Source organism: Hippocampus bargibanti, linkage group LG12 (genome assembly GCF_051943395.1).
Source record: "Hippocampus bargibanti isolate YZ-2025 linkage group LG12, ASM5194339v1, whole genome shotgun sequence".
Classification (NCBI taxonomy): Eukaryota; Metazoa; Chordata; class Actinopteri; order Syngnathiformes; family Syngnathidae; genus Hippocampus; species Hippocampus bargibanti.
In genome coordinates this window covers 20,382,484-20,407,741 of record NC_142745.1, presented here as the reverse complement: position 1 = coordinate 20,407,741, position 25,258 = coordinate 20,382,484, and the positions used below count along the sequence as shown (strand labels likewise).

Genomic DNA, 25,258 nt, shown 5'->3' with positions numbered 1-25,258 from the left:
GAGACCAGAATAACCTTTGCCCGGAGCCATTTCTCATCAAGAGCGCCGACTCCCGTTTAATCGGGGCAGTTCCTGGATGAACGCTGAAGCGGCGTGGGGAATTTTCAGCTCTGAAATACGAGAGCGCCATCAAGGCTTTCTTGATTTTCCTGTTTTCTTCATTTGAGAACGATCACTTGATCAATATAGAAAAGCCCGTTTTCTACATTGCGTGCTCTGGTCAGAGGAGCGAGACCGATTGATGTACGCAGTAAAAGCATCGATCGTCATCCTTGTCCCTGAAGTGAATATGCAAAGGCCGTACTTAGACGTCCCATTTCACGGCCAATGTTTTCTCTAATGGGTTATAGCGAATTATCCCAACATTCTCCACTTCCCCTGATCTGATGAGCAGCACGCTTAAAGGACAACCGACACCATTTTTTGTTTCCTAACTGACATCAGAAAAACGATTTATAGAGTCTAAAATACCCAAAATACACAGGTTGATATTTTTAGTCAAATGCAAAACACTAATAAATGACTTAAAGTTTCCCAAAACTGCCACAAAATGAGCTCAGAACTCGTCAGATTCAGAAAGTCCCGCCCCCTTGTTCGTGACATCACACCAGGATACTCCTTCATAAACTGCCTTGCTCCAGAATCAATACAATGGCTTCAGAGAGTTCCGATTCAGAGAAGATGCTTTCTTGTTACTCATCCGGTTATGAATGTGATTCAAATAGTTCTAAACAGGAAAGCATAAAGGTTTGCAGTCGATTAAAGAAGTCCTTCCGTATCAATTCGAGCCGTCTGGACTCCAATGTAGCGCCCAGAAAATGCACAAAATAGCGGCCACGCTACGTTGGAAATGGGCTGATTTGTACGCTGGGAATTTGTGTCAACTTACACCTCCTTTATGCGTGTTACCGCAATTGGCTGCAACACACAACGGTTCACCATCGCGTTGTTGATGTAGTTTTCCTTCTAATTTCGCGATCAAACACACTTAGTCTCCCAAAACTACTTCAAAATGACCCCGGAAATTGGGAGTTTCAGAAGGTCCCGCCCCCTTGTTCGTGACGTCTTCGCCTTGCTCTAGAATCAAAACAATGGCTTCAGATGCGTAGAAGCAGCTTTCTTCTTACTCATCCAGTTATGTATATGATTCAAATAGTTCTGAAGAGGAAAGCATAAATGTTTGCAATCGATTAAAGAAGTCCTCCCGTATGAATTCGAGCCGTCAGCACTCCAATTTAGTGTCCCACAAAATTCACAAGATGCCGCACAAGTTCTCTGCTGGGAAATTATGTCAACTAGAATCAAACAGTAGTCTTGGTGCAACACATAACGATTCACAATCACATTATTTATGTATAGTTTTCCTTCTAATATTGCGATCAACACGGACCAAACAAAGTACCCAAAATGCATTGTGTGTCGCTTTCTCGGTCACGGTCTCGGTCTCCGTGACGTCATGTCAGGCATCGTCATCAACTCGAAAACAAGACTTCCTGAATATTCAGCGCAAGTCTTAAAACGTAAAATATAGCTATATGCGGTGGAATCTTTGTAAAATGCCCTCAGTAGAAGTCATTTGAAGTGATTTTACAAATTATGGACGCAACTTGTTCGGAGGTGTCTGTTGTCCTTTAAATGGGACGTCGTGGTGCAAATCCTTGATTTATCTATTTGTGTCTTTGAATTGATTAGATTTTGAAGTGCCATTCTTGTCATGTTTTCCATTGATATCTTTCTTCCTTTCAGATGCCAAAGAGATTGTGTTGAAAGCTCAGATTCTGGCCGGCGGCAGAGGCAAGGGCGTATTTGACAATGGCCTCAAAGGTGGAGTGCATCTAACCAAGGAGTGAGTGGGCCTTCTGTTTGCTTTTAAAAAAGATATATGAAACTAATGGCAGTGTAACTTCTTTGGATGTTTTTATTTTTCTTTGTTTTTACGTCTCATTTTCTGCAGTGACCTCTAGTTTTATTTCCCAATGTAGTTTTGCCGTATGACAGATTTCACTGCAATTTTCCTCTCTTTACGGCATTGAGGAGCGCTTGTTTCCCGCTCTGCTGGATCCCTCCGTATATCCCCCAGTAGGCAACCACGTCTTTGCATCTTCTGCCATAGCCCCGCAGTTGTTGGTGAGCTGGCCAATAAGATGCTGGGTTTCCATCTGACAACCAAGCAGACGCCTCAAGATGGAGTCAAAGTGAAAACGGTCAGTTTTTGTCCAGGGTGGGGGTGGGACGATGGTCTTTGGTCCTAAGGCTCCTTGTGGGGGTCACCCTTCTGAGCTGACCCCCCGCCCCCCTTGTTGTCTGAGTGAAAGACGACAGTTGGCTTTCAAACCGGCAAATGGGTTCTTGCCAACGATAGCGGTCATCCATGTAGTGTGTTTTTGTTTTTTTCTTGTCTTAAACTGCCGTTGTCACCAATTTTGCTCATATGCTAGCTAGCTATATAATTGCTATCTATTTGTTATCTATTAACTGGCTTGTTATCTATTAGTGTTCAGCTAGTTAGCCATCTATTTTGTAGTGTTTTTTTAATTCTTTTTTTTTCTTGTCTTAAACTGCTGTTATCAATTTTGCTCATATGCTAGCTAGCTATATATTTGTTATCTATTAGCTATCTGGCTATCTCTTAGCTTGCTATCTAATAGCTGTTTATCTAGCTGGTTATCTAGCTGGCTATCTAGCTTGCTATCTAGCTGGCTATCTATTAGCGATCAGCTAGATAGCCAACTTTCCATGTATTTTGTAGTGTTTGTTTTTTTTCTTGTCTTAAAACTGCCGTTATCAATTTTGCTCATATGCTAGCTAGCTATATATTTTCTATCTATTAGCTATCTGGCTATCTATTAGCTGCTTAGCTATCTAGCCGGCTATCTAGCTAGCTATCTTATTAGCTATCAGTATATGTATATATCAGTATATGTGGCTGCCGCTGCTCACCTGCAGAAAAAAATATCCTATGACTATAAAGTGTCCTTGAGAGATTTGAAAGGCGCTTATCCATGCAAAGTCGTATTATTATTATTATTTGCTATCTATTATCTATCTGGGTATCTATTAGCTGGCTATCTATTAGCTGGATAGCTATCTAGCTGACTAGCTAGCTAGCTATCTATTAGCTATTAGCTATCTGGCTATCCATTAGCTGGCTATATATTAGCTGGCTAGCTATCTAGCTGGCTATCTAGCCAGCTAGCTATTAGCTATCACCTAGCTAGCTCTCTTTCTATTTTGTAGTGTTTTTTACTTGTTTTTTTCTTCTCTTAAACTGCCGTTATCGAACTTTTCAGTTTACGAACGTTACATTTATAAAAATTTTACCTTGGCATACGAACAATATTTCGGGATACACACGGAGCTGCCACAATGAGTGATGTGTCGTTCGCGAACGATCCCGTTCTCCTAACAAGAAAATGGTGGCCACTGTTTTTGTCGTCTATTCCCCTCCCCCAGTCTTCGGTTAAAGCCACGTGATTGGTCAAGAACGCAGCAGTGGGTGGGGGAGAGGGTTAAACATTAAAGATACAGGCAGACAGACAGAGTGAGAGAAAACACACACACAGAGGAAAGGGAGATGACAATTTTAAACCAAAAAACAAAAGTGAAAAATAAAAGGAAAAAAAGGTTAGAAAATGGATAGAAAACAGTGAAATTTAGACTCGTTTCAACTTAGATAATTCAAAAGCAGAGTGTAGGTTAAAAATATCCCATCAATCAGCCTCCACAAATAACCCGCACAAGTCATCTCTACATTTGATGCAAAAAGCTATCAACCCAGCTAAACAGATCACAATTGATGAAGAACTAGATTTATCACAGAGAAAGCACCGACAAGGGATCATTCCTCAAGATAGTGAAATAAGCCTATGTTCCTCATCAAGTGTTTAATGCTGAGGAAACCGGACATTCCATTCCATCAAGCCATTCACGACCATCACAATGCTAAATAAAATGACTTTATTGTACAGTACAGTTTATTTCTTTAATCATAATACTATAGCACATTTATTACACCTAAAATAAGGTATATTTTGTGTAGTTTTAAGGCTTAGAAAATTAGAAAGTAGAACATTATGTTTTATGGGGACCAGGGAACTGATTATTCTCATTGTAATGGTTTCCTATGGGAAATTATTTTTTGGGATACACACTTTTCGCCTTACACACACTTTCTGGGAACCAATTAAGTTCGTAAGCCAAGGTATCACTGTATTTGGTATCTTTTAGCTATCTTGCTATCTAGCTGGCTATCTATTAGCTGGCTAGCTATCTAGCTGACTATCTAGCTATCTATTAGGTTTCAGCTAGCTAGCTAACTTTCTACCTATTTTGTAGTGCTTTTTATTTGTTTTTTTCTTGTCTTGCCGTTATCAATTTTGCTCATATGCTAGCTAGCTATATTTTTTCTATCTGCTTATTTATTTACTCATTTATTTATTTCTATGTCTGGTTATTTGATTGTTTTTATACACTTGCGGGTTGAGCGAACGCAGGCGCGTGTGGCTGCCGCTGCTCACCCGCAAAAAAAATATCCTATGACTGTATAGTGTCCTTGAGAGTTTTGAAAGGCACTTATAAATGAAATGTTGTATTATTATTATTATTTGCTATCTATTAGCTATCTGGCTATCTAGCTGGATATCTATTAGCTGGCTAGCTATCTAGCTGGCTAGCTAACTTTCTATCTATTTTGTCATGTTTTTTTTTTTTTTTTTTGTCTTACTTAAACTGCCGTTGTTATCAATTTTCGACTCTGTGTCTTTGTGTTATTTGCTATTTTGTTTAGTTTTTTTTACTTTGTGTTACTTCCGGGTCGAGGCGTGGCTGCCACTGCTCATCCGCAGAAAAAATATCCTGTGAATGTAAAGTGTCCTTGAGAGTTTTGAAAGGCGCTTATAAATGAAATGTATTATTATTATTATCACTCGTGTTGTCCGTGCTTAGGTGATGGTTGCCGAGGCCTTGGATATAAGCCGGGAGACCTACTTTGCCATTCTCATGGATCGCTCTTGTAATGGTCCTGTTATGGTGGGAAGTCCCCAGGGAGGTGTGGATATTGAGGAAGTAGCAGCCACCACGCCAGAACTCATTTTTAAGGTATATGTCAATCCTGCTGAGCATTCCACATATGCTATTCGTCCAAATAGGAGATTGGAAGCCTCTAAGAAAGAATGCTGAGGAATGACTCTCACTTTGCTCCATCACGGTAGTATATTTCAATTTATAGTGATCAACCCCCCAGACGTATGTGCTGCTTCTTCAAATATTGTTGTCATAACTTGTGAATGACAATGAGGCTCATATTGCGGGAGAAGAATTCCTCGCAGACGTATTCTGCTGGACAATGACGCCCGATTGTTTGTGATTCCAAGAGAGTCTTTTTCACTGTCTGTGCTTCATCTTTTTTTTTTTCTTCCTCCCTGTACTCCGCCTCTCGTAGGAAGTCATAGATATCTTTGAAGGTGTACAGGACGCCCAGGCAGTTCGCATGGCAGCTAATTTGGGTTTCAAAGGCCCTCAGCAGAGACAGGTAATTGGCTTTGTAACAAAGTGTAATAGGCAGAGATTGTATATACAGTGATACCTCGGTTAGCTGGAAATGGGCTGATTTGTCTGCTGGGAATTTGTGTCAACTAGTATCAAATAGTAGTCTTGGTGCAACACACGACTATTCACCATCACATTATGTTTTTACCTTCTAATTTTGCCATCAACACGGCTCAACACAAAGTTTTCAGACCAAACAAAGTACCCAAAATGCATTGTGTGTCGCTTTCTCGGTCAGGGGCGTTCCCTCTGTGACGTCACTTAGGGCATCGTCATCAGCTTGGAAACAAGACTTCCTGAATATTCAGCGCGAGTCTTAAAACGTAAAATATAGCTATAAATGTGCTCAGTAGAAGTCATTCGAAGTGATTTTACAAATTATGGGTGCAACTTGTCCGGGGGTGTCGGTTGTCCTTTAAGTGCTGTGGTAATAAGTTGGGTTGAGTTGAGTGGCTGACAGCAAAGGTGATCCGCTATGTTTTGTTGCGCACGTGGGAGGCTGATTGGTGTCGGACGGACCGGCTGCTCGGATCTGAAGCATTGGGTAATCATTTTCCTCTGTGGACTTTGCAGGCAGCAGATCAGATTAAGAGGCTCTATGATCTCTTCCTGAAAGTCGACGCCACTCAAGTTGAAGTCAACCCCCTAGGAGAAACCCCTGAAGGACAAGGTGCGGCTTTTCTCTCATTATTTCAATGTTTTTCAATTTTGTTTTGCTTTTTTTTGCATGCCTGTAAGATGTATTTTGGGGGCTTTTGCAAGTGCTCAATACAACAGCAGCACCAACCACTGGAAGGGTGACGGTATGGCCATAACCCAGGGGTGACAAAGTCATTTTTGGCTGCGGGCCAAAAATGATCGCAGGCCAGCTAGCTAGCTATTTCCTATCCAGCTGGCTACCTACTAATCAAGCCAGCTCTCTATTACCTATATAGCTATTAGCTAAATAGCGATCTAGCTATTTTGTAACAGACAATAAGGAGATTAACTTAACACAACTAGCTACCTATTAGCAGTGTTTGAAATAACGTCTGCACGGAGGCCCGGGCAACTTTTACGTCGGGCGTAAAACTTTCAAAACGTGGCCGACAACTTCTTATAGGAAAAAAAAAAAAATATATATATATATATATATATAAAATCAAACGTTTGTTTTATTCAGTAAAGCAAAAGCTACAAGCAAACCACTACAACCACGTGGAGTCCTCTTTCCAAGCGCCTTTCAAAACTCTCAAGTACACTTTACAGACACGATATAGTCCGAAGCACGAAACAGGCTTCTGATTGGCTGCCGTGCCGAGTATGCAAATTGCCAAACGAACGTTCGTTTGGCAATTTGAATGACGACAAACGACAACTGGAGCAAAATCTTCAGTGAGGCATGAAAGTTTAACGTGTTAGGTTCACGCAACGCATGTTAGCTTATCCGTCTGATTCACTCTGCACCTGCAAATGGTCGCGTCTTTCCATTCAAATTTTCGCATTTATTGGACATGATTCCGTGTCACATGTCAGACTTTTATTTCGTGCCGATGACCATTTTGTGTTTGGGAGACTTTTACTGAGCATTTTCAGTTGCTTGTTCTGTAGCCACGAGGGGACATAAGCCAATGTCTTCTTGTGCTGGTCCCAAACCCGGATAAATACAGAGGGTTGTGTCAGGAAGGGCATCCGACGTAAAAGCTTGGCCAAAACAAACATGCAAATCAAACCTCTGAAGATGGACACTGATTCGCTGTGGCGACCCCTTGAAGGGAAAAGTCGAAAGAAAAAGAAGAAGAATCAATGTAATGCCTGCTTTTTTTTAAACCACGATTGAACTCGCTTGCTCACAATGGAAAGCTACACGAGAATAATGTCTGATTTTCGGGGATCTCAGCCAAACACGTCTGCTTCTTAGTAAAATATTGATTCCACAACACTAATGCGTTGGTTACAATCTTCTTCTTTTCCTTTCGGCTTTTCTCTTCAGGGGTCGCCACAGCGAATCAATGTCCTCTATCTAACCCGGTTTTGTGCATCCTCTTCTCTCACACCAGCTACCTTCATGTCCTCTTTGACCACATCCATAAACCTCCTCTTCGGTCTCCTGCCTGGCAGTTCAAGGCTCAGCATCCTTCTGCCGATATAGTCAGTCTCTCTCCTCTGGACATGTCCAAACCATCTCAGTCTGGCCTCTCTGACTTTCTCTCGAAAGCCTCTAATATGAGTTGTCCCTCTAATGTACTCATTCCTGATCCTATCCAACCTGGTCACTCCCAAAGGAAACCTCAACATCTTCAGCTCTGCTACCTCCAGCTCTGCTTCCTGTCTTTTCTTCAGTGGCACTTTTCTCCAGTCCAAACATCATGGCTGGTCTCACCATTGTTTTATCAGAATCAGAATCAGAATACCTTCATTGTTTTATACACTTTTGCTTTCATCCTAGCTGAAACCCTTCTATGACACACACCACACCTGACATTTTTTTCCAGCCTGCCTGGACACACGCTTCGTCACCTCTTTTCCACTCTCTCCATTGCTCTGGACCAGACATGGGCAAACTACGGCCCGCGGGCCAAATACGGCCCGTTAGGCTTTTTAATCCGGCCCGCCGAACTTGCCCAAATTAGAGTACAAACAGTGTCTAAAACTCATGACAAAAAGTTAGCGAACAACATGGCAGATAACTGAAAAGTTGCCTGCCCCATTTTTCACAACTTGAAGCACAGAGACAACTAATCACATTAAAAAACATTGTCACAAAGTATAACGTTTTTTTTTTTTTTTTTATCAAGAATGCACCTACTATAAATGCTACCTTGCTTAATTTACGGTAAATGTGCATGGCTGTAGATTTTGCTGCAGTAGTCGACTGTCATTGCGGTGCACAATGCAACGTTTGCATTGCTTCCTACGAGCCACTAAGCCCCTTTCATAAGTGTCACGTACACTTTACAGTCACGGTTTAATGTAAATTTACGTTTTGTAGCGTCACATATGTTGTTAGCTTCTTAGAGGTAGAGGAACATATGTTGTTAGAATCTTTCTTCTGGGCTGAGGTTCTGTGCATCTATTTTGGAAAATGACATGCAATTGCACGACTTTATAACGCTTGCGAAAGTCAGGAAGAAATAAGCAGCCTTCTGATTGGCTGCCGTGCCGAGTATGCAAATTTCAACTGCAGGTAGTCTGTTTGTGTGCTCGGCGACGGTACACGTGTATTGTTTGCGCGTGAAGGCGAGGGCGTCTGTGAGGAGTTTGTTGAGCGCGCGGTCAGGACAAACCATCAATGATTTGGCGGAATTTAACACAAGTAGGTATTATTGAGCCTGAATATTTCGTTGTGTAATAATATGTTTTGAATGTTGAAAGTGATTCCATTTTTCAATAAATGTTGATTTCTTTAACTTTGCCCCTTCGATGGAAATTAAAAACAGACACAATCTTGATAAATCACAGTGCATATGTTATTTTAATCTATTTCCATTTCCTCCTCCAAGTATCTGCGAAATAGTATGTAAACGCCATATTCCTTGAGACAAATGTATTAACTGATCAGGGATATTTTTCACATTTGAAAAACAGTTAATAAATCTGGTTGTAGTGTTCTTACTGTGCTATGAGGTTTGTACATACTACATTTAAAGGACAACCGGCACCATTTTTTGTTTTTGTTTCCCACTGACATCAGAAAAAACGTTTTATAGAATCTAAAATACCCAAATCAGGCAGGCTGATATTTTTAGTTAAATGAAAAACACCAATAAAAATGACTTCAAAATGAATCCGGAAATGGTCAGTTTCAGAAGGTCCCACCCTCCTGTTCGTGACGTCACGCCAAGACGTCTTGCCTTTGATCGAGAATCAAAACAATGGCTTCAGATGCGGAGAAGATGTTTTCTTGTTACTCATCCAGTTATGAATATGATTCAAATAGTTCGGAAGAGGAAAGCATAAATGTTTGTAATTGATTCAAGGAGTCCTCCCATATCAATTCGAGCCGTCAATGACAGCAATGTAGCACCCAGAAAATGCAGAAGATTGCGCCCAAGCTCCGTTGGAAATGGGCTGATTTGTCAGCTGGGAATTTGTGTCAGCGAATATCGAATAGTTGTCTTGGTGCAACACACGATTCACCATTGCGTTATTTATGTGTCTTCCTTCTAATTTCACCATCAACACGAAGTTTTCAGACCAAACAAAGTACCCAAAATGCATTGTATGTCGCTTTCTTGGTCAGGGGCGGTCCAAACGTGACGTCACATGGGGATCGTCATCAACTCGAAAACAAGACTTCGTGAATATTCAGCGCAAGTCTTAAAACGTAAACTATAGCTATATGCTGTGGAATCTTTGTAAAATACGCTCAGTCGAAGTCATTTGAAGTGATTTTTATAAATTATGGACATAACTTGTTCAGAGTATTTCCGGCCAAAACACTCCCTCCAAATGCTCCTGGCCCGGCCCCTCTGTCAAATTTTAGAACACAATGCGGCCCGCGAGTCAAAAAGTTTGCCCGCCCCTGCTCTGGACAGTTGACCCCAAGTACTTAAAATCCTCCACCTTCCTTATCTGTTCCCCCTGTAGCATCACTCTTGCACTTGGATCCCTCTCATTCACACACATATATTCCGTCTTGCTGCGACTGATCTTCATTCCTCTCCTTCCCAGGGCATATCTCCACATCTCTAGTTTCTCCGCCACCATAGCAAATAAGAAGGGGCTCAGAGCTGACCCCTGGTGGAGTCCCAACTCCACCTCGAATTCCTCAGTCACACCGACAGCACACCTCACAACTGTCTTACAGTCATGATACATGTCTTGCACCGCTCTGACATACTTTTCTGTCACTCCAGACTTCCTCATGCAATACCACAGCTCTTCTCTGGGCACCCTGTCGTACGCTTTCTCCAGATCTACAAAGACACAATACAATTCCTTCTGACATTCTCTGTACTTCTCTATCAATGATAATACAAGACAATAATAATAATAATAATAATAATACATTTTATTTCAAGCGCCTTTCGAAGCTCTCAAGGACACTTTATCAGTCGCAAACTTATTTAAGATGGCTGCCTTTCCAGCAGCTCATGTGTTTTGTTTTTCTATTTCTTTCATAACTTTGCTGCTGTGAAATGTAAATTTCTCCACTGCGAGACTAATAAAGGCAAATCCAATCCAATCCCCCCTGTGGGGATGCCTCCACAGCAGCTCTTTCTTTTTCTTTTCTACTTTTTCATTTATTTACTTTTCTGTTTGTGCTTTGTTTACTTTCGTTCCCTAAACCTACGGGGAGGAGATGGGCATCTTCACTTCTGCTCATCGCCGTTATTTTTTTACTTTTTCACCGCTCCTGTTAACGGGGAAACCACTCGCACTCGGAATCCCATTGTGTACAGTCGAGACCAGCATGGCGAGCTAATAGCGGACTATCGGCCGCCGCACCGGACATCCCCGACGAGCTGAAGAGGAGAAAACGAGGATGTCGGGTCAGGAAAGATCGCTGCAAAAGAACGAGAAAATACCGACATGTTCTCCCGTCTGTCATCATGGGAAATGTGAGATCGCTCCCGAATAAAATGGACGAGCTGGCGGCGCTAACGCGGCACCAGAGGGAGTACTGGGAAGCCAGCTTTCTACTCGTCACGGAGACATAGCTATCGGCAATCACTCCGGACACTCACGCTGAGTTGGAGGGCTTCCAACTTGTACGAGCGAACAGAAATTCAGGCAGCGTAAGCAGAAAGGAGGGCGGATTGCTGTGTTTGTGAATGACAAATGATGCAACCCTGGGCACATCACGGTCAAGGAAAAACTCTGCACTCGCGACATCGAGCTGCTAGCTGTTAGCCTCCGGCCGCATTACCTGCCGCGGGAATTTTCCCATGTCATAGCCGTGACGGCGTACATTCCCCCTACGGCAAATGGCCGCGCTGCTTCGGATGCCCTCATGACTGTTGTAAACGAGCTGCAAACCCAGTCCCCCAACGCCTTGTTCATCATCTCAGGGGACTTCAATCACGTTTCCCTGGAATGCTCCCTCCCAACATTCACACAGTATGTAACTTGTGCCACCCGAGACAATAACATATTGGACTTATTCTACTCAGATGCCGAGGATGCATACAACCCCCCCCCCCTCTTGGAAGAGCAGACCACAATATGGTATATCTCCAGCCTGTGTACAAACCCGTTGTCCAGAGGCAACCAGCTGTGACCCGCACGGTCAGAAGATGGTCCACAGAAGCTGAAGAAGCTCTGCGGGACTGTTTTGACTCAACCAGGTGGGAGCTCTTCAGATTCATGGGGAGGACATTGATTCACTCACCGACACCATCACAGACTACATTAACTTTTGTGAACAAAACACCGTACCCACTAGGACTGTGCAGGGTTTTTCCAACAACAAACCATGGATTAATCCCGGCATAAAAGCCCTCCTGAAGGAAAAGAAAAGTGCTTTTGTGTCGGGCAACAGAGAGGAACTGAAGGCCGTGCAGATCCAACTGAGGAGGAAGATCAGAGAGGGGAAGAAGGCCTACAGGAAAAAAAATGGAGGAGCAGCTGCAAGCCAGCAATGTGCTGGTGTCTGGAAGGGCCTGAAAAACATCTCAGGCCACAAAAGCCCAGTGACATTGAACGAAAAACACAAGGACTGGGTGGATGAACTCAACCGCTTTTTCAATCGGTTTGACAAGACGCCTGTCGCCCCCGGCCCACCGTCAACTCCACCTGCACCAACTCTCACTGTTGACTTACCCTCCCTGCCCACTCTCACGACCAGCTTCCCACAACCAACAACTGCCCTCCCAAACGTTGCCACACCCTCAGCCGCCACAGGTCCTGGTTCCTGCCTGTCTGTCACAATTGCGCAGGTGAGGAACCAACTGTGGAGGATGGAAGTGAGGCAGGCAGCAGGTCCGGACGACATCAGTTCCCGACTCCTCGAGAACTGCTCCGACTATCTGTGGGTCATTGTCCAGCGCTTGTTCAACCTGAGCCTGAAGCTGGGCAGAGTTCCACAGCTGTGGAAAACGTCATGCCTGTTCCCAGTGCCCAAGATTGCCAACCCAAAGGAGCTCAACAGCGACAGACCAGTGGCGCTTACGTCTCACCTGTTGAAGACGCTGGAGAGACTCGTCCTCGCCCACCTGCAACCGCTGACAAGCTCATCGCTGGACCCGCTAAAGTTTGCCTACCAGCCCCGCATCGGTGTGGAGGATGCCATCATCTACCTCCTCCACTCGGCGTTGCTGCACCTGGAGAATGCTGGGAGCACGGTGAGGATCACGTTCTTCGATTTCTCCAGTGCCTTCAACACCATCCAGCCAAATCTACTGGGGGACAAGTTGCGGCATGCCGGAGTCGACACCAACTCACATTCTGGATTACAGATTACCTCACAAACAGGCCACAATACGTGAGGGTAAAGAACTGTGAGTCGGACAGGCTTCTCTGCAGCACCGGAGCGCCGCAGGGGACATTCCTAGCTCCATTTCTGTTCACCCTCTACACCTCGGACTTCAACTACAACACCCCAACCTGCCACCTTCAGAAGTTCTCTGACGACTCCGCTATTGTCGGCCTCATTACAGAGGGAGACGATCAGGAGTACAGGGGACTGACAAAGGACTTTGTGGACTGGTGCCAGCAGAATCACCTCCAGATCAACACTGGGAAAACCAAGGAGCTGGTAGTGGACTTCTGCAGGAAACAATCCTCACCGGCACCGTTGAACATCCAGGGTTCGGACATTGACAGGGTGACCTCCTATAAGTACCTGGGTGTTACAACAATAAACTGGACTGGACTACAAACATGGATGCCCTAATCAAAAAGGGACAGAGTCACCTCTTCCTACTCAGGAAACTGAGGTCTTTTGGAGTTCAGGGGTCATTCTATGACTCTGTGGTGGCTTCAGCCATCCGCTATGGAATTGTCTGCTGGTCAGGCAGCATCACCACCTGGGACAGGAAAAGACTGGAGCGCCTTGTCAAGAGGGCCAGTTCTGTCCTGGGCTGCTCGCTGGACTCTCTGGAGGAGGTGGGCAACAGACGGACGCTCGCTAAACTAAAAGCTATGATGGACAGCCCCTCCCATTCCCTCCTGCCCACCCTGACAGCACTGGGTAGCTCCTTCAGCCAGAGACTATTACACCCGCGCTGCAAGAAGGAGAGGTACGGCCGCTCGTTCCTACCGACTGCTGTCAGGCTTTGCAATTCTCAATGATCACTTGTGGAAAAAAAACTGGAGACTTGTAAATATGGGTTTATGCAATATATCAATATGCCTTTCTTGATACTTGCACTATGTACACTTTTTTTATGAAACGGTTTTGCACATTAACATTTGCACAGTATACAGTTGACATTTTTATTTTGTTATGCTTAGAGTATCTTGTTTTCTATCCTTTCAACCGCCCCCCACCCCAGCCCCTTTCAAATTGCTGCTGTGGACTGCAAATTTCCCCATTGTGGGACGAATAAAGGTTTTCTGATTCTGATTATCTCATTCTGATACAATAATAAATAAAATACAATTATAAATAGAATACAATAAATAAAATAAAATACAATTACAGCAAAGTCTCGTTATATTGATATCGTTTATATTGATAATACTGCTTATTACGACACTATTTTCATTTCCCGTGCAGTACGATTCGTGGTTTTTACCATAATCCGGTTACTACGGTGCTCTTTTTCATCTCCCGCCGGCCATTTTGCTATGTTTATATCGATACACGCCATCGGTCGCGCCATTGGTCCACTTGGTCACGTGAGTTTGTTACGTGACCAGCTCCCGTGTAGCAGAGCCATTTTCATTTTCAGACGCTAGCTCGTGTGTAGCAGAGGAGATTGAAGTGTTTGTGCTAAAACAGGGGTCGGGAACCTTTTTGACTAAGAGAGCCATACAAGTAAAATATTTAGAAATGTTTTTCAGCGAGAGCCACAGGCACGCGCGCGCGCACATACAAACACTCGCCTGCGCGCGCACGCGCGCACACACGCGCGGCCACTTTTCAACAAAATATCAGAATGTATTTTTTTAAACAACTTTGTGATAGTACTCACCGTTAACATGGATGGTTTTCCGTTCGTCGTGTCTGGTACAAATCCAGGAAAACGATCGGAATGAAATTCAATTTGCCGGTCCAGAGGCGAAGTTACTGCTAGCTAGCCTGCACACGGCTCATAAGCTTCCACACTTGCTATCTGCAATCTACTACGTTAACATGGGGCTTGTTAAAATGTCACTGACATTCGACTGTTTCATCGATGGTATTGTTTCATTGCAAATTAGAATCAGAACATTTTCTCTCCTCTAATGCTCCGGTGCTTTCATGCTGAAGTGCACTAGTTGGGCGTGAAGTGCACTCGTTGGGCGTTTTCCTGTTTCAACATGACGGCCACTATCATCCAATCAACATGGCGCTTTCGGCCATTCTAGGTCAGTGTCATCCAATCAAAATTGTGCTTTCCGACAACTGCAGCCCCAACGGGAAATGAACGACGAAAAAAACGACAATATGTATTATAATATGTAATATTTATCGGCGAGCCATATGCAATCATTAAAAGAGCCATACATGGGTCGCGAGCCATAGGTTCCCGACCCCTGTGCTAAAAGGTAAAAATGGGAAGCAGAAGAAGATTGATGACTTTTTTAAATTGCATACATAATACAGTAAGCTGTAAGCGTTGCCCACTGTACTGTATATGAATGCAATCGTTTTTTGCAACAATGTTTCTTGTTTTGTCTGCTGAAGCGTGATGATTTTGAAAATTACCATACATTCCATGCTGTGTATTAAAGGACAACCGATGTCACTTTTTATTCAAATGCAAAACACCAATAAAAATGACTTCACGCCAAAACGTCTTGCATTGCTTGTGAATCCAAACAATGGCTTCAGATTCGGATAATATGCTTTCTTGTTACACATCCAGTTATGAATATGATTCAAATACACTGTAGTTCTGTAGAGGAAAGCATACATGTTTGCAATCGATTAAAGAATTATATGTGCCATTTTGAGGCAACATTGGGGGAACATCTATCACTAAAAAAAAGAGGCACAAAATAGCAAGCTCATGGCCAGCTCCGTTTCTTATATGGCGCTTGGATGCCCTCTTTTGGCGGCTTTTGTTAATGCAGTTCGCCGCAGGACTTGTATATCGACAGTACAGTTATACAGTGAGACCTCAACTTACAAACACCTTAACTTACAAACTTTTCGTCTTACAAACGTCAAATTTATGAAAATTAAACCTTATAATAAGCACTATTTTCATAATACACACCCACCACGGCTGGCGGAGTGATCTTTAGCGAAAGCACACGACCGAACAGCACCAGAGGTTAAGTTACCAACAGTCCTTATGGAAGGTGACTGTCCTTCCATAAGCCATCAATGGCCATCAAAAAGGTAAATAAAACTTTATTTCTTTAATTACAGTCCTCATGTAATGCGCCTCTCTTTCCAAACAGCAATTCCCTTTGACCTTCGACCTCCAATGCCATTCCATCAAGCCATAAATGACCATCCCAAATGTAAATAAAGTGACTTTATGATAAAATTCAGTGTATTTCTTTCATTACAATACAATAGCACATTTATTATACATATAATAAGGTATGTTGTGTGTAGTTTTGAGGCTTATTTAGTTGAAAAGTATATTTTTTGGAAACCCGGGAACGGATTATTCCCATTTTAATGGTTTCCTATGGGAATTTTTTTTTAGATACACACTTTTCGCCTTACACACTCTGTCTGGGAACCAATTAAGTTCGTAAGTTGAGGTCTCACTGTATCAACATTTTTTCTAACTCCCGAGAATATCGATATAACGAGACTTTACTGTATAAATAGAAACAAGACACAGAAAATGCTATTTTAAATAGATGGGTTGATGAGACACACAATGACACTCAACACAAGGAAGTGACGTAGAAGGAAACGGTGGGTAGAAGAGTGGTGCATTCAGGTGTGCTCAGTTTGGTCAAGAACTCTTTTCGGTTGTAAACCAAGGCATAAACTGCCCCCATTGGGAATCCGTGACACATCCGACACCAGAGGCGATCCCACCGGTCGCCTGGAAAGTCTTAACGCCACCTCTACGACCTGCACAAAAAGTATTGAGGAGGAAGATGAAGGCCCCGTGACTGAAGACCTGATCGTCATGGCTGCCTACACCCTGGGCCAATGCCGCCAGTCGTCCACCGCCGAGAAGGGCGCCTTAGTTACCGACAAGAAAGCCAACTCCAAGCATTTCAAGTTTGAGGAGCCCTTCACTGTCGTGCAAGAAGTCCCTGGGGAGTTAATCTACTAAAAAAAAAACACCCAGAGAAGGAAATCAAAAACCATCATTGTACAAATCTAGCTAGTTATCTATTTGCTGTCTATTAGCCATTTAACTAACAAGCTGGAAATCTAGCTAGCTATCTATTAGATTGCTAGCTAGCTAGCTAGCTATTAACTAGCTATTACCTAGCCAGTTAGCTTTCTATCTATTTGTTATTCCGGGTTGAGTGAATGCTGGCGCATGTGGCTGCCGCTGCTCACCCACAGAAAAAAAACTTATCCTCGAACTGTAAAGTGACCTTGAGAGTTTTGAAAGGCGCTTATAAATAAAAATGTATGATGATGATGAACTAAACACACTTTGGGTCAAACACCCAATTGGTCGAGAACCGAGACGTTCGAAAACCCAGGTTTGTCTGTCGCTTTTGGTGTTTGACATCCTGTTGCCTTTTTGCCTCAGGTCGCATTGGCGCTTGGGGTCTCCGGTTTGTTGCCGCCCGGTGCTTATTTCCGTCTTCTGTTTCCAGTGGTCTGCTTTGACGCGAAGATCAACTTTGACGACAATGCGGAGTTCCGGCAAAAAGCCGTCTTTGCCATGGACGACATGACCGAGAGTGACCCCACGGAGATGGAAGCAGCCAAGTGGGATCTGAAATACATCGGCCTGGATGGGAACATTGCCTGTTTTGGTATGGAAACGACACGGCGGGAACCACAGCTGATGTTTGCCTGGGGCAGCGGCGAATTGCACAGAAATGATTTCAATCTGCATCCTGAACGGAGATCTTTGTTCTCCATTGATCAAGTTCCGTTTGCTTTTCAAGAGCGTCATTTGGCTTCACCGGTCAGTTGCTGAAGGTACCCGCCCGCTTAGAAGGACAACCGACACCATTTTCTTGTTTGCTAACTGACATCAGAAAAACGGATAGCATCTAAAATACCCAAAACACACTGATATTTTTTGTCAAATGCAAAACACCAATAAAAATGACTTAGTGTCCCAAAACTGGCACAAAATGAGCTCGGAAATGGGCCGATTCGGAAAGTCCCACCACCTTGTTCGTGACGTCACGCCAGGATACTCCTTCACAAACTGCCTTGCTCCTGAATCAAAACAATGGCTTCAGAGAATTCAGATTCGGAGAAGATGCTTTCTTTTTACTCATCCATTTAGGAATATGAATAAAATAGTTAGGAAAGCATAAATGTTTGCAATCGAATAAAGAAGTCCTTCCGAAGCAATTTGAGCCACCTGGACTCTAATGTAGCGCCCAGAAAATGCCACTCAACGTTGAGGGCGCAAACGTCACCCAAGACTTGGGAAAGCCCATGTTTGGAGACTAAGAGCTGAACACAGGAGATGCCCTCGCTTTGTGACAGATTTCAAGGCTTTTGTATGCACAAGACTTGCTAGATCAAGGTGCGGTGTGCAGCTTGGCTAATAGTGTGTTCCAGGACACTTTGTTGGAGAGACTCCAAATTGATTCAGCCAGATTCCCTTGACCTTTTTTATGAAAATAGCTTGCACCCAAAAGCTAGCAACCACGCATTTCACACCAATGAGGTTAAAATATTAACGAAAGAAAATAGATGGTTTGAAATGGGAGTAAAATATGCTATTTTTATGAAACAGCAAAACCCTTCACTAAATCGCCATGGTGGGGTGAGGTTCAATTTGGATCGTTCCTACAACCGATTTCTTGGGTAACATAAGCTTAGTTATGCTGATGAGGTGATACCAGAGTAAATGGGGCAATCAGGCCAGTCGTAGACCCCATACTCAGGCAGGACAATAGACAATAGAAGTAATCAGTGTAGCCGCAGGGAATAGTCTTCTGCTCTCCCCAACCTGAGAGCAGAGACCTATTATAGCAGAGTCTGACACCGCTACATCTGGACAGTAGGGAGATATATATATATATATAGATATAGATATAGATATAGATATAGATATATATATATATATATAGATATATATAGGAGCAAAACTACCAGCAAATTTTAGTTCGCTGACGAAGCCTCTTGGATAAGAAGCGAAACGTCCGACACAAAGAAGTACAGATGACGGCTGAAGAAATGTTCTCATCGATGCCTTCAAAGGTGTCATTGCATTTTCCAAGTGGGTTGCAGGGGTCATGCGCGTGGTCACTTTGCACGCTGTCAAACGGCTCGAAGCTCACCGCCTCGACTCCCTCGCCGCCTCTTTTCTGAACTTCCCCGGGATGACCAGTTTCAACCCTCGCCAAGGCCAAAACGCGCCACTGAGCTGGCTTCCAATCCACGTTTCAAGCGCTTTTTGACTCCAGAAGGGACGGACGGCGGAGTAACCAACATGCTCTCATTAGCAATAATCCAGCCGCAAATCTCTGATTGTTAACGTTTCGCATTAGAGGCGCGCGTCCTTGTCATCAATCAAAGCTCCGACAGAGAACGGCTGCACCAACAGGTGTGTCGTCTCCTTCCTCCTCCCAGTGTGCCTTGTCACCACACAGTTTTCTCTCGGTGTTGCCACTCGTGGGGACGCCCACACCGTTTTAAAGATCCCGCTGGAATGCAATACAGTGACACCTTGGCTTACGAACTTAATTGGTTCCCAGAGAGAGTGTTTAAGACGAAAAGTGTGTATCCCAAACATGAATTTCCCTTAGGAAACCATTAAAATCAGAATAATCTGTTCCCAGGTCCCCATAAAACATAATATTCTACTTTCTAATTTTCTAAGCCTTAAAACTACACAAAATATACTTTATTTTATGTATAATAAATGTGCTATGGTATTAAAGAAATAAACTGTACTGTATAATAAAGTCATTTTATTTACCTTTGTGATGGTCGTTGATGGCTTGATGGAATGCTCTGGGTTGTACATCTTGGAAGTTGTGATATTGCAACAGCAACAGATTCAAGCAGACACACTAGAAACATCATTAATAGCTGGTTCCGTTGCTTTTCATTTCAAATTGAACTGATGGCTAGTGCGGGTTACTTGTGGGGCCTGATTGATGGGAATTTTAACCTTGCAGTCGACACTGTGCCTTTGAACAATCAAAGCTCAAACAGGTCCAAATTTCACTGATTTCTATCCATTTTGTCCAGACGTGGCGGTGCCAGACTGCTATATGTGGTCCCTGATATCAGGTAGGGAGGAGCAGAGGACTACTCCCTGCGGCTCCACTGATATTACTTCTATTGTCCTGCCTGAGTATGGGTCTACGACTGGACTGATTGCCTCATTTGATCTGGTAACCCCTCATCAGCATAACTAAGCTTATGTTGCCCAAGAAGTCGGTTGTAGGAACGATCCAAATTGAACCATACTCCACCATGGAGATTTAATGAAAGGTTTTGCTGTTTTATGAAAATAGCTTCTTTCACACCCCTTTCAAACCATCTATTTTCTTTCGCTAAGATTTTAACCTCACTCTCGTCAAATGAATGGTTGCTAGCTTTTAGGTGCATATGTACAGCAGATTGAGGCCCACTAGTATTATCCCTGCGATGTTGATAAAGGAAAGGAAGAAGTAGAAAAACAAAATACAGGAGCTGCTGTAAAGGCAGCCACTCTTGCGGCGCCATCTTGAAAGCAAACAACAAAAAAACAAATAATGTGACACAACACAAAAGACAGTCATTCAATCTTAAGCACTTTCTGCACCCGCTATGTTGTATGAAGCAGTTCTAGATGAAAGAGCAGAGGATCAAAAGCGTCCTTTTCACCAGTGGACCAGGGAGGCATGGTGAAACGTGCACGTCTGCTACAAGCTAAATGTTGAAAGCAAACACGAAGCTGTAGCATCCATTGACAAAAAGAAATTCTCTCACACCTCCTGTCCCATGTAAATCCGCTTCCATTCCAAGCCGCGACAGTTCCACATACGCATCGGTGCTCTGTGCTGACACTCCTTTCTTCTTATCGCGGGCTCCTCAAGCCATGCATCCATCCAGCCAGCCGCAGACTGTCCAACAGCACCGACCTTTCTGCTGAACGAAGCGGGGCTATGAAAATTCTATCCATTACAGATTCAAAAAGTGCAATGGCCCCTGTGGTGTCAGTCAGGCACCGACATTCCTCCCATTCAAAAACAGTACTGGCATATTCATGCTGCCGAAAAGGGGCAACCACTCAGCAAAGTCTTTACCTTGATGAATACCGTGGCCTAAAAGGGTTGAAAAACAATCCGTATCCGTTCCACATGATGCACAACAACACAGCTCTTGAGAGCACTTGCGGATGGCTATCTACTCGGGCGCCATCATGGACTTAAATTTCAATTTTGTTTTTTGTCCACATGTGTAGTGAATGGAGCCGGTCTGGCCATGGCCACGTGCGACATCATTGACCTGCATGGAGGGAAACCAGCCAATTTCCTCGATCTTGGAGGAGGAGTCAAAGAGAGGCAGGTGTATGAGGCCTTCAAGCTTCTCACAGCTGACCCAAAGGTAGGCCACCCCCCCACCCATCTCCCCTGTCCCTTTCAATCTTTCCACCGTGTCTCTGCCTTTACTTAAAGGACAACCGACACCATTTTTTTGTTTCCTAACTGACGTCAGAAAAATGTTTTATAGCATCTAAAATACCCAAAACACGCAGACTGATATTTTTAGCCAAATGCAAAACACCAATAAAAATGACTGAAAGTGTCCAAAACGACTTCAAAATGAAACTGAAAATTGCCAGTTTCAGAAGGTCCCGCCCCCTTGTTCGTGACGTCACGCCAAGACGTCTTGCCTTGCTGGAGAATCAAAACAATGGCTTCAGATTCGGAGATGATGCTTTGTTGTTACTCATCCAGTTATGAATATGATTCAAATAGTTCTAAAGAGGAAAGCATAAATGTTTGCAATCGATTAAAGGAGTCCTCCCATATCAGAGCCGTCAAGTACAGCATGTAGTGTCCCAGAAAATACAAAAGATGCAAAGATACAAAAGCTCTGTTGGAAATGGGCTGATTTGTCTGCTGGGAATTTGTGTCAGCGAATATCAAATAGTAGTCTTGGTGCAACACACAACAATTCACCATCGCGTTATGTGTTTTCCTTCTAATTTCGCCACCAACACGGACAACGTCGGTTGTCCTTCAAAGGACAACCGACACCACCGGACAAGTTGCGTCCATAATTTGTAAAATCACTTCAAATGACTTCGACTGAGCGCATTTTACAAAGATTCCGCATTTTACAGAAGATTTTACATTTTAAAAATTCATTAAGTCTTGTTTTCGAGTTGATGTTGCTGCCGGAAGTGACATCACTTTCGATGCGCCCCTGACCGAGAAAGCGACACACAATGCATTTTGGGTACTTTTTTTCGTCTGAAAACACATAAATAAGGAAAACTTCATAAATAACATGATGGTGAATTGTTGTGTGGCAGCCAATTGCGGTAACACGCATAAAGGAGGTGTAAGTTGACACAAATTTCCAGCGGAGAAATGAGCCACTTCCAACGGACCAGAGCAGTATAGCGCCAGCAAAGGTGAACGAGGAAGCTAACCGGAGGTACTGATTCAGCGCTAGGATAGCGGAAGTTTGATGCATGTTTACTCATTCAGTCACACTGCATGCTAACTTTGAGCTCCCCTGGTGAAAGAGAGCAATCACCATATTTGTGGAGCAAACTGATCGGACAAACATCCACTTTCCACCGTGTCATTTGTTACTCTGTAGCGCTGTCGAGCTGTCTGTCGTCCCAACTTCCCTGATGTCCGTGTGCTGCTCTAATTGTGCCGCTGTGCGTAAAATCCACCCCCTCTGATTGCCACGGATTTCAACCAATCACGAGTGGCTTTAACCGAAGGTCGGCTCATATAAGCGGCTATATATACTGGACGAAACGCCGCTTGTGCGCCATGTTGTGCATTTTCTGGACTGCTACATCGGAGTCCAGATCTCCTTCACCGGTTTCATCGCTTGCAGACGGCTCGAATTCATACGGAAGGACTTCTTTAATCGTTTGCAAACATTTATGCTTTCCTCTTCAAAACTATTTGAATCATATTCATAACTGGATGGGTAACAAGAAACAATCTTCTCCGAATCTGAATTCTGAAGCCATTGTTTCGATTCTGGAGCAAGGCAGTTTGTGACCTAACATGACGTCACGTTCATGGGGGCGGGATTTTCTGAATCTCTCCAGTTTCGAGCTCATTAGTGAAAGTTTTGGGCAATAACACAAGTCATTTTTCTTGGTGTTTTGCATTTGACTAAAAATATCAGCTTGCATGTTTTGGGTATTTTAGATGCTATAAAACGTTTTAGGAAACAAAGTTAGGAAAGGAAGTTAGGAAACAAAACAAAAAAATGTTGGTTGTCATTTAAAGGACAACCAACGCCTCCGGACAAGTTGCGTCCATAATTTGTAAAATCACTTCAAATGACTTCTACTGAGCGTATTTTACAAAGATTCCACCGCATATAGCTATATTTTACGTTTTAACACTCGCACTGAATATTCAGGAAGTGTTGTTTTCGAGTTGGTGACGATTGCTGACGTGACGTCACGTCAGGAACCCCCCTGACCGAGAAAGCGACACACAATGCATTTTGGGTACTTTGTCTGAAAACATCGTGTTGATCCGTGTTGATGGCGAAAATAGAAGGAAAACACATAAATAACGCGATGCTGAATCGTTGTGTGCTGCACCAAGACTACTATTTGATACTAGTTGACACAAATTCCCAGCAGACAGATCAGCCCATTTCCAATGGAGCTTGGGCGCCATCTTGTGCATTTTCGGGGTGCTACATTGGAGTCCAGACGCCTCAAAATGATACGGGAAGGACTTCTTTAATCGATTGCAGACATTTATGCTTTCCTTTTCAGAACTATTTGAATCATATTCAGAAGCCATTCTGAAGCCATTGTTTTGATTCTAGAGCAAGGCAAGACGTTCTAGCATGACGTCACAAACATGGGGGCGGGACCTTCTGTAACTCGCCATTTCGTAGGTCATTTTGAAGTAGTTTTGCATCTGACGAAGAATAGCAGCCTGCGTGTTTTGGGTATTTTAGATGGTATGAAATGTTTTTCTGATGTCAGTTAGGAAACAAAAAAAATGGTGTCGGTTGTCCTTTAAGTTTGCGTCGAGAAGAGTCGAGGGCACATGTGTGCACCGCTGCCACTATTAGCAGACACGGGCTGCGAAGTGACAAAGGCCTCCCTTGTTCACCTGCCATTCAAGCGTTTGCAGCCTTTGTCCTGATTATTTCCTGAGCGAAAATGGAGACGGGAAAGTTGGGAGAATTCCCTTGCTCCTGGGGAAGACACATTTAGTGAGAGAGAAAAGGATTGCGTTTTTTATTTGATTTCTGTATATTTATGACTTTATTTTGGCCAGGCAATGCGGGGGCGGCATCTTGAGTCAACCGGAAGCGGTTCGGCTTTGTGTTTAGGCCTCCAGCGAGTTGAAAGTGCGCCGATTTGTTTTGCGCACAGCAATAAATCGCACCCTCTCTCTTCATGGCCAGACATGCGAATGTTTGTGACCAAAATTCCCCCCCCGCCCACTGTCGAGAGGTTTACTTGATATCACCTGGAGGCAAGACGCCGGCCAAAGCAGCAGGAAAGACCAAATCAGCCTTTTATTGCCGTGCGCCGTTGCAGTCGAGTGACGGATGGATATTTTGTCCGGCTCGACATCCATTTCCTTCTCGGAGCTGCGGGCTGTTTTCGCGATATTTCTTGACATGAGCGCTATATGAATCCGGATTGGATTGTGTTGCGTTGTGTGTTGGCTTGAGTCAATCCTGACATTACGGAGGAGTGCAAAACATGGCCAGCGTGGTCTGGAAAGACGCGCTAGCTGCAGTCGACTGCGTAGTTTGACGTCCTGTGGTTTTCGCTTGCAAAAAGGAGTTTGGCTTTGATGTTGCTCCTTCCGACTGCCAGTCGCCGCCACAAAGCAAGTTCTTGCATCTATTTGCATCCATTTTGCATACCACCGCTAACGACGAGATGCCAAGGGAGCAAATTAAAATTTGCTGCCGTCAGTGTCTTTGGAATATCCCAAGATGCTTACCTGCAGATAAGTTGGTGAGTTCTGATCGCAGCCGTGATTTTGCTTTCCATTTTTTAATGATGATAATGGCAGTGTTTGAAATAACGTCTGCCTGGAGGCCCGGGGCGTACAACTTTCACGTTGGGCGTACAACTTTCAAAACGTCTCTGCCCGGGTGGCCGACAACTTCTTCAAGAAAAAATAAAATCTATATTTTTTCAAATCGAACGTTTGCTTTATTTAATAAAGCAAACGTTTGAACAAAGATTTCGAAATCTTAATTCGTTTGGCAATTTGCATACTCGGCACGACAGCCAATCGGAAGCCTGCTTCCGTCTTTCCCGAGCGCTATAAGGTTGTGCATTTGCACATCATTTTCCAAAGTAGACACACAGAACCTCAGCCCCAGAAGAAAGATTCAAAA

The 25,258-nt window shown here is 43.7% G+C and overlaps 1 protein-coding gene across 3 annotated transcripts in view; it reads left to right on the top strand.

Annotated features, from left to right (window-relative positions):
* Positions 1–25,258, top strand: part of suclg2 (succinate-CoA ligase GDP-forming subunit beta) — a 68,228-nt gene that overhangs the window by 16,807 nt on the left and 26,163 nt on the right. The window contains exons 3-9 of one of the 3 annotated variants that reach the window (XM_089010699.1): positions 1,747–1,846; positions 2,114–2,204; positions 4,945–5,097; positions 5,441–5,530; positions 6,121–6,217; positions 17,365–17,526; positions 21,135–21,277. In XM_089010699.1, the coding sequence (XP_088866825.1) occupies positions 1,747–1,846; positions 2,114–2,204; positions 4,945–5,097; positions 5,441–5,530; positions 6,121–6,217; positions 17,365–17,526; positions 21,135–21,277 (836 nt within the window). Of the gene's footprint in view, positions 1–1,746; positions 1,847–2,080; positions 2,205–4,944; positions 5,098–5,440; positions 5,531–6,120; positions 6,218–17,364; positions 17,527–21,134; positions 21,278–25,258 lie in introns of all 3 variants that reach the window. The other 2 variants (XM_089010698.1, XM_089010697.1) reach the window with 2 other exon arrangements.